Source organism: Manis javanica, chromosome 6, assembly GCF_040802235.1.
Source record: "Manis javanica isolate MJ-LG chromosome 6, MJ_LKY, whole genome shotgun sequence".
Classification (NCBI taxonomy): Eukaryota; Metazoa; Chordata; class Mammalia; order Pholidota; family Manidae; genus Manis; species Manis javanica.
The window spans coordinates 12,842,329-12,857,588 of NC_133161.1; the positions used below are offsets into that span (position 1 = coordinate 12,842,329).

The 15,260-nt window shown below is 37.9% G+C and overlaps 1 protein-coding gene across 12 annotated transcripts in view; it reads left to right on the top strand.

Annotated features, from left to right (window-relative positions):
* BRAF (B-Raf proto-oncogene, serine/threonine kinase) overlaps positions 1 to 15,260 on the top strand; it is a 159,769-nt gene that overhangs the window by 129,761 nt on the left and 14,748 nt on the right. For 11 of the 12 annotated variants that reach the window (XM_073238336.1, XM_073238340.1, XM_073238333.1 and 8 more), the window contains 2 exons: positions 2,117 to 2,248; positions 14,149 to 14,283. In XM_073238336.1, the coding sequence (XP_073094437.1) occupies positions 2,117 to 2,248; positions 14,149 to 14,283 (267 nt within the window). Of the gene's footprint in view, positions 1 to 2,116; positions 2,249 to 4,118; positions 5,977 to 14,148; positions 14,284 to 15,260 lie in introns of those variants that run through there. The other variant, XM_073238337.1, reaches the window with a different exon arrangement.

A 15,260-nucleotide genomic window follows, 5' to 3' on the forward strand; every position in this document is an offset into this window, starting at 1 on the left:
CTAAGATTCAGTAATTAGAGCTAGCTAGATTTCCTTTTCCTTAAATTTGTATATAACTTGATAATTATAAGAAAGAGCCTAATTAATAATTATAACCTGGATATCAGGTACCATAAGTTACACCCCTCATAACAAAGATGACAGTGTATCCTAAGAAGAGGGGAGAAGCATATTTTTTAAGCACATTTTATTTACTGAAATTGCAAAACCCACAATTACAAAGAAACAGTTGATACATGTTTTAAAGGTGTGCTTATTTTAACTAGTGTGGGAGAAATAGGTTCAGTCAAATCTCCAGATTTGTCCTTACCCAAAACCTTAGTTATACAACTAAATTGTTACACAATGAAGTTTCATATTTTCTTCTAATAACTTTTTTGTTAATACCTAGTTGGATGGGTTCATCCTTTATTCCATCAAGCTGAGTCTTAACCCAAGAGATTAGCTTAGTTGTTGAATTAACCTTTGGGGTTGATATTGCCTTCAGAAACAAATATAGAATATCCATAGACTAGGAGAGAAGAGTTGGGTCAGAACTAAGGTTATATAATTCTCTGAATTATTAACACCAGTCTTCTCAGACTTGTTTTACCTATGTCTTAGAGGAGAAAAAAAACCTTTGTGAAAATTTTACAAATTAAATCACAATTAATTGAGCATCAGTCATGCGTTTCTTATAAATAAATGACATACAACTTTTCATGAAGCCGTCTACCAACAATGGTGAGGTAAAACAATTTTAAAAAGACAGTTCTTCAACTGATTTATTACTGTGCCCCTTACAAAAATTATATTCTGGCTTTGAAAATTACATCTGTATCATAACTAGCCTCTCAGTATTCTGGCTTGTTCATTACATCACAGTTGTATGTGGTTTATTTTTTACTGTATTACTAAAACTAATTATCAATAAAATGTATGACAGAAGTAAGTAGGTACAGCCTTCTCCTTCACCCCCATCCTTTCACTCTCATCAGGATCTACACATCTTCCATCAGTGGTTCTCAACCTTGGTTGGACATTAAAATCATCTGGGGAGCTTTAAAAACTAGCAGTGCTTGCATCCCATCCCCCAATTCTGATGTTATATTATTGAACTGGAATGTTGTCTGGATATTGAGAGGTTAAAGCCTGCACAGGTAATTCTGATTTGCAGGGGAGGCTGAGTGCCATTAATGCCTGGCTCATGACACAGTATGACCTGCCTTACCCTGGCCAATAACCAGGAGTCTTGTCCCAGGTCTTTCATTGATTTTTACAGTTGTCATGGTTTTTCTCTCAAACTAATGCTTTCAAAAGTTTCTATTAATACCCTCCAATTCCTCTAATTCCTTCCAAATGTAACAATACAGAAGATGCATGGCAAAAGAAGTCTTTTAAGCTAACATTTAGCCAAACATTTGTTATATTTCATGTAAGCAGCTAATGAGAAATCTATTTGTAGAATAGTGACTGAAATGTGTAAAAATGATGCAATTATGACTCAGTCTGTATCTTTGCCCAAGAAGCAGCACCAAAGGATTCTTTATACCATCTTATGCTAAATTTCCCTGCTGTATATTATTTTTGTTATTAAAGCATCCATGGCATGTTTATTCTGCTTTTGGAGGCAGGAAAGTAATTTGAGTTTGTTGGTCTTGAAATTTTACCATTATTGTCTAAGGTGTCCTGAGATGAGAATCATCTGTACCAATGGGAAAACTTAAGTTCTGAGGCAGTTACCATTGTGGTTGTGTTACTCCCAAACATAACCACAGGTCTAGTATTTCTTTGTTGAACCAGGAATGGGAAGTGGGAACTGATTTTTGATAGGGTGAGTCACAGAAAGAATTCAAATAGCAGTGACATTATTTTGTGCAAAAAAAGGGTAGCTGATAAAATATCTTAGTAATTCATAATACTCTCAGCTAATACTATCCGTTGCAGAATTTACAGAGCTTATTTTTAGTCTTAATCAGTTTTATTTCTTTGACCATTAATGAGAGAATTGATTACATATTAGATGGGTTACTTAATGATAAAAATATTGTTCTGGAAATAAGAAGTTTGGTGTTTAGTCTTTATTCAGTTGAAGTGAAGAATAAACAAGAATCTTTTTCTTTTTATGTTCTCATAGGCACCGGAAGTAATCAGGATGCAAGATAAAAACCCTTACAGCTTTCAATCAGATGTATATGCATTCGGGATTGTTCTATATGAATTGATGACTGGACAGTTACCTTACTCAAACATCAACAACAGGGACCAGGTAAATATTTGCCATCTCTTAGAGTTTGTTTTACTATTTGTATAAAGGAACTAATTCACAGTAATAAAAAAAAGTGTTGAGTTCTGGGTAAACATGAATGATGATATCTTGGTCTTTGTAACTGGTTTTAGAAATCTTTTATGTACTTGTAGCACTAATAGCAGCATGTAGGGCCTTGCCTTGAAATATCAGTAAGTGTTGTAATAGGATGAAGTTCCCATCTTCAGGCTAGCAGCTGGAGGCACAGGAGTGGGTACGCCTCATGTGTTTCTAGACCATGGTTCAGGCAGAAGAACAGGGTCTGCCACTGTGACGTCTGGGCTTGTAAACCATTTACTGTATCACAGATTGTGCTGTTTGAGCAGGTACTCAGCCAGGAACTTTCTTTTTATCAGATTCTATTTTACTGTTTCTCCATGGTTTTTTATTTTTTAAAACTAGGTAGATGAAAGATGTGTATATATTGTGCTTTCAGTTTTCTATAATGAGATTTCTAGCAGGGGGTTTTTTTTACTTCTCCCTTCCTGAATTGCTATTCTCTGTCCCTTATCTTCCAAAAAGTACCAAGGTAGCCTTATGCTGATCTTTGCTTTTCTATCCCAGCCACAGTACATTCACCTGGGCTTTTAACCCTGGCCAAGAAAAATGAATTGTCTTTGCTGAAATTACCTCAACATTTAGATATTGTGTGTGTGCATGTGTTTGGAGAGAGATTACAGCTGTTTCACTGCTAAATATTAGAGAACAATAGTTGACTGTAAAACTGTGATTAAATAATATATTTTATACTGTGGCTTGCATCAGAATCACCAAGGTAATTTGTTACAAAATGGAGATGCTGGAACACATTGTGATTCAATGGGTTGGGATCCAAGCACCTGCATTTTTAGTAAGTTTCCCAGGTGATTGGATATATAATAAAGTTGAGAATCACCAATCTAAAGAATAAAAAATAAATGTGAATGTTTTATGTGTCTCATCACAACTTCCCAACCTAATGAAATAATAGTTTTTGTATATAAATGGGTTACTTCATTTAAGTAGTCTGTGTGTTTTGGTCAACAGCTCAGCTCTCAGTCTTTTTGGTGCTAGCTCTCAGTAACTCTCTCACTAAGAATTTCAACTATGATGTGATATCAGAGAAGTGATCTATGTTGCCATGTACTTTGTATGTACCTTCAAATCACCATATGGCTCTTACCCAACAGTGGTCCTGATTCTATATTTTGAGAATTTAAAAAGTGACTACATTTCTATACAGGTCAGCACAAAACTAATTTTTTGTTGCTGTTTGGTCTTTCTTACTGCTTCCTAGCTTTAGAATGTTAAATCTTAGCTTTGAGTGTTAAAAAAAAAAAAAGCCTATGACCTGGCTTCCAATGATCTGATATTTTAAGCCTGCATGAAACCATAGATTCAGGATGAACCAAAATGCCAGCTAAAGAACATAATTGCAACATTGCACTTACTATACTTGTGACAGATTCTAAATTACTGAGATGATTGATTTGATGATGGGAGTCTTGAGTAGCAAGATTTTATCTAATTTGCAAGCTTCTTGTGTTCTGCCTTTACAGTCTTGTTAACTTGACCAGACAGGATAATACCATGGACCATGTTCCACTTTTCCTATGCATACTATTTTTCTAGAGAAATTATATGGGAATTTTAGTTTAGTTTTAGTTTTTTTATCATAAAGACTACAAATAAAAATTTTTGAACTTAAGATCTGGATGAAATCCATTTGCCAATCCATAAGTTTATTTCAGTAAAATAGTGAAATCGTATTATGGAAAGAAGTATTTGTATTTCAAAAATATGGATAAAAGTATCCCAGAGTGCTACACTCATCCACTTCTTGACATTTTAGGTGCTTTGTCCTCCATGGGAGTGTAATAAGTGATGTGGCAAGGGTTTACTCTCCATGAGAGAAGGCGGGAACCAATAGGAGGGTAAGGCCTTTACTGGTTAGTTCTTTCTGGTAATATAGTTAGAGCCTTCTGGAAACTGTCAGTCTGAAACAAAGTTGAGTATTTGATGAAGAAAAAGGAGGTGAAAGAATGCTATACTCATGATTACCCCTATTTTACTTCATTTCCTTCTAGTCCACCCTCTTCAGATAGATCTCCCTCTCTTGAATCAGTAAGTTTGGTTGTCCTCAATGAAGTAGCCCCAGGTATTGCACCATCCATCCCCTTGATTTGGTTTTTCTTTCCCTTTCTCTTACCTTGATCTCCATGGCTCTCCGATTAGACTCCTGTTTGAAAATCTAGGAATATTTTTCAGAGAGATGGGACAGTTGCTTCTTTATTATGTAATATAGGGACCATTCCCTTACACTTCACCCCCATAGTCCGAGGTGGTAGATTTTGTCTGTAAATTCAAAGCAGGATTCCAGTTAAGCAGTGTGATGTAATTGCAGGCCTTGGACCCATGACCTGCATGACCTGGTCACTTTACCTTTCTAGGTATCTATTTTTTTTTCCCAATTATAAAAATAAGAGAGAGGACTAAAGAATTCCTTCCAATTGTAAGGAGCAGATTCCTTCCTAAAACAAGTCTCTTAGCTCCTTGAGCTATGACCATCCCCATGCTACTTGGCAGGGTGGCATGCCTTTTTACTTTACTTACCTTAGTGCTGAAAGTCTGAGAAATTGGTGTCATTTTCTCCCCTTTTTATCATTCCGTTTTGCTCTTTAATCACCCTATCCTTCCCTCCTCCAGTGCAGCTTCTCCACTAAGTTGGGATTAATAATGTGCTCATTTAAGCTAGGTATATAGACTCTTTACTCTCATGGCTTTGTTTCTTGGAGCAGAAGTACTATGTCAGATTAAAGATAACATTTATCTGTTATTTGAAGTGTATCCCAGTTATTATTGCTATATAACAAACCATCCAAAATGTAGTGGCTTAAGCAATTACCAATCTGCAATTCGGGCTGTTTTCAGTGAAGAAGGTTTATCTCTATTTCATGTGGTACTGGCTGGGGTAGGCCCCTGAGTGTTATTGAATCTATTTCCAAAATGGTGCATTCATGTACCTGACAAGGTGGGGAAGCTGAGCTGGAAGGTCAGTCAGGGCTAAGGGCCAAAGACTTTAATCCTTCTCCATGTGGGCCTTTTGTGAGGACTTCTTCACAGGAAGCTTAGACTTTCCCACAGTGTGGTGTCTGGGTTCTAAGCACAAGGTCTCAAGACAGGAAAGGACAAATACCAGTGTCATCGACACACAAACTATTTTAATAAGAAAAATTTCAATACCTACTATATGCAAAGCATTGTTGATATGGAAGAATACAAAGATGAAAAAAAACCTAGGCTGTGCTCCTGGTGAAGTTTTTGGTTCTATTGAGGTAGTGCAGGGATGATGTTGAGGAGGAAACCATGTTCCAGTAACACACAGGAGTGGATGGAGGGGTGGAAATGCCAGCAGTGCCAAGTGTGGATTGAGAATGAAAACAACCAATACCAGAATTTCAAACTGAGCTGTGGGCTTTGTAGTGTTATGTACCATTTGAATCTTCTACCCATGAATTACATTCAAGAAAGACTTGTCCTTTAAGTTTAAATAATCACAGAGTGTTATTTCCAGTGTATTATGTTAAGAATTTGAAATAATCCATTGTATCCTTATTTTAAACATACCCAATAAAATCTAAATGTCAAAGATGTATGCAGTCCTATGTGTATCACAGCACTCTTTACAATAACCAAGATATGGAAGCAAACTAAGTGTCCATCAGCAGATGAATGGATAAAGAAGAGGTGGTACATATACACAATGGAATCCTATTCAACCGTAAGAAAGAAACAAATCCTACCATTTGCAACAACATGGATGAAGCTGGAGACTATTATGCTCGGTGAAATAAGTCAGGCAGAGAAAGACAAATACCAAATGATTTCCCTCATTTGTGGAGTATAACAACAAAGCAAAAACAGCAGGAGACTCACAGACTCTAAGAAGGGACTAGCAGTTACCAAAGGAGAGGGGTGGGGTTCTGGCGATTGGGGAGGGAGGGAGAAGGGGATTTTGGGGTATTATAATTAGTACACATGTTGTGGGGGGGATCATGAGGAAGACAGTGTAGCACAGAGAAGGCAAGTAGTGACTCTGTGGCATCTTACTACACTGATGGACAGTGACTGCAATGGGGCATGGGGGGGACTTGATAATATGGGTGAATGTAGTAATCACATTGTTTTCATGTGAAACCTTCATAAGAGTGTATATCAATAATACCTTAACCAAAAAAATCTTAATATCATACTGTGTTGATACCTACCATTACATGCTCTAAAAATACAAAAAGCAGCGGAGCCAAGATGGTGGCATGAGTAGGACAGTGGGAATCTCCTCCCAAAAACATAAATTTTTGAAAATACAACAAATACAACTATTCCTAAAAGAGAGACCAGAAGATACAGGACAACAGCCAGACCACATCCACACCTTCCAGAACCCAGTGCCTTGCAAAGGGGGTTAGATACAAGCCCTGGCCCGGCGGGACCCAAGTGTCCCTCACCCCAGCTCCCAGCGGGAGGAGAGGAGTTGGAGCACGGAGGGAGAGGGAGCCCAGGACTGCTAAATAGCCAGCCCCAGCCATCCACACCCGGAGTGCAGACACACAGTGCAAGGAGTGTGGGAAACTAGGGAAACAGGACAGTAAGATCTGTGAGTGGGTCCCTGCAGCCAGCACCCCTGGGACAAAGAAAAGCAAGTGCTTTTTGAAAGTCTTAAAGGGACAGGGACCCCACAGCTGGATGGAAGCGTCATGGAACACTTAGCCAAGCAGCTGGGAATCCTGGGGAACTCTGGGCGCCCTAACCCCCTGGGCAGCAGCTCTGAGACCCCTCACAGCAATAAACAGCCCCCCGCCTGTTCCCCCTATGGCACCCCGCCATAGCAGAGTAGCAGCCTGAGACCGGCCACGCCTACAGCAAGGGAGCTTCCTCCATAGCGGCCAGGCAAGATACAGAGACCCAGTCTACTTGCAACTGCCCAACACAAGCTGCTAGGGGTCGCTGTTGTCCCAGTAAAGAAAGGCCAGGAGCAAGTGGAGAGGGTCTTGGTTCTCCTAGCTGACAGACAAGTCAACAGCATACCACTGCATCTGTCAACATGAAAAGGCAGAAAAATTTGATCCCGACCAGACTAACCCAGACATCCTCCATATCCTCCCGAGAAGGAATCTGGGGAGATAGATTTAACCAATATTACTGAAAGAAAATTCAAAACAAAAGTCATAACCATGCTGATGGACTTGCAGAGAAATATGCAGGAACTAAGGAGGGAGAATACAGAAATAAAACAATCTCTGGAAGGACTTCAAAGCAGAATGGATGAGATACAAGAGACCATCAATGGACTAGAAATCATAACAGGAACGCAGAGAAGCTGATGCAGAGAGAAATAAAAAGATCTCCAGGAATGAAAGAATATTAAGAGAACTGTGTGACCAATCGAAACTGAACAATATTCGCATTATAGGAGTACCAGAAGAAGAAGAGAGAGAAATAGGGATAGAAAATGTCTTTGAAGAAATAATTGCTGAAAATTTCCCCAAACTGGGGGAGGAAATGGCCTCTCAGACCACAGAAGCACATAGAACTCCCATGACAAGGGACCCAAGGAGGGCAATACCAAGACACATAATAATTAAAATGGCAAAGATCAAAGACAAGGAGAGAGTATTAAAGGCAGCCAGAGAGAAAAGAAAGGTCACCTACAAAGGAAAAACCATCAGGCTCTCATCAGACTTCTCAACAGAAACCTTACAGGCCAGAAGAGAATGGCATGATATACTTAATGCAATGAAACAGAAGGGCCTTGAACCAAGAATACTGTATCCAGCACGATTATCATTTAAATATGAAGGAGGGATTAAACAATTCCCAGACAAGCAAAAGTTGAGGGAATTTGCCTCCCACAAACCACCTCTACAGGGTATCTTAGAGGGACTGCTCTAGATGGGAGCACTCCTAAAAAGAGCACAGAACAAAACACCCAACATATGAAGAATGGAGGAGGAGGAATAAGAAGGGAGATAAATAAAGAATCATCAGACAGTGTTTATAATAGCTCAATAAGTGATTTAAGTTAGATGGTAAGATAGTAAAGAAGCTAACCTTGAACCTTTGGTAACCACAGACTTAAAGCCTGCAATGGCAATAAGTACATATCTTTCAATAATCACCCTAAATATAAATGGACTGAATGCACCAATCAAAAGACACAGAGTAATAGAATGGATAAAAAGCAAGACCCATCTGTATGCTGCTTACAAGAGACTCACCTCAAACCCAAAGACATGCACAGATTAAAAGTCAAGAGATGGAAAAAGATATTTCATGCAAACAACAGGGAGAAAAGGCAGGTGTTGCAATACTAGTATCAGACAAAATAGACTTCAAAACAAAGAAAGCAACAAGAGATAAAGAAGGACATTACATAATGATAAAGGGCTCAGTCCAACAAGAGGATATAACCATTATAAATATATATGCACTCAATACAGGAGCACCAACATATGTGAAACAAATACTAACAGAATTAAAGGAAGAAATAGAATGCAATGCATTCATTTTGGGAGACTTTAACACACCACTCACTCCAAAGGATAGATCCACCAGACAGAAAATAAGTAAGGACACAGAGGCACTGAACAACACACTAGAACTGATGGACATAATAGACATCTATAGAACTCTACATCCAAAAGCAACAGGATACACATTCTTCTCAAGTGCACATTGAACACTCCCCAGAATAGACCACACACTAGGCCACAAAAAGAGCCTCAGTAAATTCAAAAAGATTGAAATCCTACCAATCAACTTTTCAGACCACAAAGGTATAAAACTAGAAATAAATTGTACAAAGAAAGCAAAAAGGCTCACAAACACATGGAGGCTTAACAACATGCCCCTAAATAATCAATGGATCAATGACCAAATTAAAATGGAGATCCAGCAAAATATGGAGACAAATGACAACAACACAAAGCCCAACTACTGTGGGACACAGTGAAAGCAGTCTTAAAAGAAAAGTATATAGCAATGCAGGCATATTTAAAGAAGGAAGAACAATCCCAAATGAATGGTCTACTGTCACAATTATCTAAATTGGAAAAAGAACAAATGAGGACTAAGGTCAGCAGAAGGAGGGACATAATAAAGATCAGAGAAGAAATAAATAAAATTGAGAAGAATAAAACAATAGAAAAAATCAATAAAACCAAGAGCTGGTTCTTTGAGAGAATAAACAAAATAGATAAGCCTCTAGCCAGACTTATTAAGAGAAAAAGAGAATCAACAGCCAACATCATACTGAACAGCAAGAAGCTGAGAGCTTTTCCTCTGAGATCAGGAACAAGACAGGGATGCCCACTCTCCCCACTGTTATTCAACATAGTACTGGAGGTCGTAGCCACGGCAATTAGAGAAAACAAAGAAATACAAGGAATCCAGATTGGTAAAGGAGAAGTTAAACTGTCACTATTTACAGATGACATGATATTGTACATAAAAAACTCTAAAGACTCCACTCCAAAACTACTAGAACTAATATCAGAATTCAGCAAAGTTGCAGGATACAAAATTAACACACAGAAATCTGTGGCTTTCCTACACACTAACAATGAACTAATAGAAAGAGAAATCAGGAAAACAATTCCATTCACAGTAGCATCAAAAAGAATAAAATACCTAGGAATAAACCTAACCAAGGAAGTGAAAGACCTATACCCTGAAAACTATAAGACACTCTTAAGAGAAATTAAAGAGGTCACTAACAAATGGAAACTCATCCCATGCGCCTGGCTAGGAAGAATTAATATTGTCAAAATGGCCATCCAGCCCAAAACAATATACAGATTTGATGCAATCCCTATCAAATTACCAACAGCATTCTTCAATGAGCTGGAACAACTAGTTCAAAAATTCATGTGGAAACACCAAAGACCCCGAATAGCTAAAGCAATCTTGAGAAGGAAGAACAAAGTGGGGGGGATCTCACTCTCCAACTTCAAGCTCTACTACAAAGCCACATTAATCAAGACAATTTGGTACTGGCACAAGAACAGAGCCACAGACCAGTGGAACAGAATAGAGACTCCAAACATTAACCCAAACATATATGGTCAATTAATATTCGATAAAGGAGCCATGGACATACAATGGGGAAATGACAGTCTCTTCAACAGATGGTGCTGGCAAAACTGGACAGCTACCTGTAAGAGAATGAAACTGGATCACTGTCTAACCCCATACACAAAAGTAAATTTGAAATGGATCAAAGACTTGAATGTAAGTCATGAAACCATAAAACTCTTAGGAAAAAACATAGGCAAAAATCTCTTAGACATAAACATGAGTGACCTCTTCTTGAACATATCTCCCCGGGCAAGGGAAACAAAAGCAAAAATAAACAAGTGGGTCTATATCAAGCTGAAAAGCTTCTGTACAGCAAAGGACACCATCAATAGAACAAAAAGGTATCCTACAGTATGGGAGAATGTATATTCATAAATGACAGATCCGATAAAGGCTTGACATCCAAAATATATAAAGAGTTCACACACCTCAACAAACAAAAAGCAAATAATCCAATTAAAAAATGGGCAGAGGCAGAGGAGCTGAACAGACAGTTCTCTAAAGAAGAAATTCAGATGGCCAACAGACACATGAAAAGATGCTCCACATTGCTAGTCATAAGAGAAATGCAAATTAAAACCACAATGAGATATCATCTCACACCAGTAAGGATGGCTACCATCCAAAAGACAAACAACAACAAATGTTGGCAAGGTTGTGGAGAAAGGGGAACCCTCCTACACTGCTGGTGGGAATGTAAATTAGTTCAACCATGTGGAAAGCAGTATGGAGGTTCCTCAAAATGCTCAAAATAGAAATACCATTTGACCCAGGAATTCCACTTCTAGGAATTTACCCTAAGAATGCAGCAGCCCAGTTTGAAAAAGACAGATGCACACCTATGTTTATCACAGCACTATTTACAATAGCCAAGAAATGGAAGCAACCTAAGTGTCCATCAGTAAACGAATAGATAAAGAAGATGTGGTACATATACACAATGGAATATTATTCAGTCATAAGAAGAAAACAAATCCTACTATTTGCAACAACATGGATGGAGCTAGAGGGTATTATGTTCAGTGAAATAAGCCAGGCAGAGAAAGACAAGTTCCAAATGATTTCACTCATATGTGGAGTATAAGAACAAAGAAAAACTCAAGGAACAATACAGCAGCAGACTCACAGAACCCAAGAATGGACTAACAGTTACCAAAGGAAAAGGGACTGGGGAGGATGGGTGCGAAGGGAGGGATAAGGGTGGGGAAAAAGAAAGGGGGCATTATGATTAGCATGTATAGTGTTGTTGGGGGGCACGGGGAGGGCTGTGCAACACAGAGAAGACAGGTGGTGATTATAGAGCATCTTGCTACGCTGATGGACAGTGACTGTAGTGGGGTGTGGGGGGAGACTTGGTGAGTGGGGGAGCCTGGTAAACATAGTGTTCTTCATGTAATTGTAGATAAATAATAGGAAGAATTTTTAAAAATAAAAAAAATGATTAATTTAAAAATTTAAAAAATACCAAAAGCTCATCATGAATTTTTGAAAATTTTCATGGCTCTTTTTTTTCCTTTTAACTATTTGTATTCTACTTCCCCCATAGAATTTTTTTTCCTAATGTAACATATTTTTATGCTTTTGAAACCTTTTACTGATCACTCAAGTTATATATCTGCAACAAAGTATATGTATATAAATTAAGAATTTAAAAAATGTTAGGCTCTGTGTGTTAATTTTTTACATTCTTAATTATGCTATTAATAATAATTTATAACATGAAAATAGCACATTTTAATGTACAGAAACATAAAGGGTAAATTTTTTTTCATGTATCTTAACATTAAGGGATTTTTCTCTTCACATATTTATAGATAAATATGCCTTTTGCTAGAATGAACTACGATGTAGCATCAGTCCCTTTCCTTATTTTATTTTTAAGGAAGCAAGCACTGAGAAATATTGTTCAAATAAATAAGAAAATGGGAATGCCAGGGGTTTTGTTATAACCATATGCAGAGGTCACTGGTCCACAAGACCACCCTCAGGTCAGTCATTAAATCTCACAGAACACACTGAAAATTGGTAATACTCACAGTTATTATTACAACAAAAGAATACAGATTAAAATTCACCAAGGGAAGAGGCACATAGGGCAGAATCCAAGAGAGTTCCATATTTAGAGGTTCCAGTTGTCCTCTCCCAGTGGAATTCTGGACAGCACTAAATCCTCCTGGCAGAAATGCATGACAACATGCGGAAAGTACCGCCAACCAGGAAAACTCACTTCAGCCTTGGAGTCCAGAGTGATTATTGGGGCTCAGTCAGAAAAATGTGGTTGACTACCTCTGTGGCTGACCTTAGTTTTCAGCCCCTCTAGAAGTCAAGCTGAACCACATGACTCAAAGCCCTCTCCATAAGTTACACTGATAGCATAGACTATCTGGCATGACCCAAGTCCCCCAGGTGAACAAAGATACTTTTATTAGGCAGGATGTTCCAAGGGCTTAGGGGTTTCCTCCCAGGAATCAAAGGCAAAGGCCAGCCCTCTCTTTGGGCAGAATCAGTCCTTTACCATGTACCATATCACTCAATTATTTGAACTCATTTCTGTAACATACCAAAAATTACATAATAACCTGTCATTAAAAATTATTTTAATAGCTGTCAATTCAGTTAATTTTGCTGAAAGCAAAGAATTGGGAAACAACTGTCTTTACAAGGGGATTTATTGCCCATTCATTAGAACACACTTAGACCAGTATTTGGAAGTGTCCCTTTAGTACTCCCCCCCCAGTGGTTTTATACCCTGGAACAATGTATACTCTAGTCAAGTTCTGTGTGCATATGCCTTTTGTAAAGTGGAAGAAGGGCAGTTTTGTAATAGAGGAGATGGGAAAGGATAAGCTTCACACTTCGACTTTAGTGGTGCTCAGACAAATCAGCTTACAGTTGAACAAGGGTGATCACATCACGATATAGGAAATAACAAAAAGGGTATCAAACTTGGCTGTTCCTAAAATTCATCAGCTCTGCCCCATAACAGAAACTCTTACGGGCTCCTTCCCCCTAACCCTAGCCTGTCCCTATTGGATCTGGTCCCTCTAAGATCAAAATACCTCTCTCCTCCCTGAGTCCCAGGACTCCTAACATCTGTCTGCCCACTCTCTCAAAAGAGCCAAAAATTAGAAAACTAAGACATCAGGAGAATCATAAATCTTTGTACCCCAGGAAGACAAACCCTCTTACTTTATTCAACAGAGGAGTTCCCACTTCCCCTTCTTCCCTCTGGAGGAGTCTGATTCTCATACCCATTAGCATTTCCTCAACAAGAGTTTAAAATGCAGTTGCCAAAAAAAAAAAAAATGCAGTTGCCAAAATAATTGTTTAAAAGGTTGACCTTTTTGCTTTCTGCTACATATATATAAAGGACTTAGCACAATGCCCAAAAATTAATGCTCAGTAAACTATTTTTTAAGTAGAAAAGAGGCATGATCCAACCTGTTTTAGAATGATTGCCCTGTTGGTAGGACAGTGGATTGGATGAAGAGAGACTGGCCACATGGGTAGCAATTAGGAGACCTTGACAATTGTCCAGAGGTTATGAAGATTTCAGCTTGCAGCCTGGTAAATATTGGTTCCCCACAATCTATGATGTATAGGGATCAGGATTGTTTTTGAACTTTTTATTAAAGTATAATAATGTACATACAGAAAAGTAACATGTGTTCTAAGTGCACAGTTTGTTGAATTTTCAATGCTTATGTATTTTTCAACTTCCCTATTTACCTTTTTTTCCTCCCCAGATAATTTTTATGGTGGGACGAGGCTATCTGTCTCCAGATCTCAGTAAGGTACGGAGTAACTGTCCGAAAGCCATGAAGAGATTAATGGCAGAGTGCCTAAAAAAGAAAAGAGATGAGAGACCACTCTTTCCCCAAGTAAGAAAAAGCTAAATGTTACCTAAAAGGAGGGACTGATACTCAGATGCAGATTTTAAGCACTTTTTAGAGCACACAGTTCATATTTCATTGATTTGGATTCCATGTGATTATATGCAGATGCCAGATAAGTAGACACATAAAGATGATTTCATGAAAGTTGAACAGTGGTACACCTAGAGCTTTGGGATCCCAATACAAAATACTCAGAAGGACTTTGCTTATGTCTAGCAGATCTCAAACATTTGGGTCTCAGAATACTTTTACACGCTTAAGAATTATAGAAGACCCCCAAAGAGCTTTCGTTTGTATAAGTAACAATTACCATTTTAGAAATTAAAACTAAGGTTTTTAACTATTTATAAATTTATGTAAAAATAAAGCCATTGCATGTTAAATAACATTTTTATGAATAATTCTATTTTCCCAAACAAAAAATTAGTGAAAAGAGTGGTATTGTTTTACATTTCTTGTAAGTCTGTGCAGAATGCTAGCTGGATTCTCTGCTTTGCATTCTTTATGTTGCAGTATCTTATGTCATGTAATCTCTGAAAACTCTACTTACACGTGTAAAATAGTGACTGTAAAAAAGGCAAGTAATATCTTAGTGTTATTGTGAAAATAGTTTTTCCACAGACCACACTTTGAGAACTGCTGCTTAATTCTTCTGGGTGGTAAAGTAAACAGGTTCCAAGCATCCATTTAATATTAGGTCTTTTTGAGGACCATTTCCACATGAGGCAAAAAGAAAAGGCAACTATTGGCACTGTCTGCCTTTCCCTGATTCTTGAAAATTTTCCATTGCTTTTTATCTTTACATGCTGTAATGCTGAAGCACTTAAGTTAATAATCTTTCATAGGCCTCATGAACTGGAACTACTTACCTGAACAAACTTAGAAAGCTTAGCTGTAATAGATATTGTAATAAATTTCAGTGTTTTTTATGCTTACAAAGTTCCTAATAGATACTGTAGATA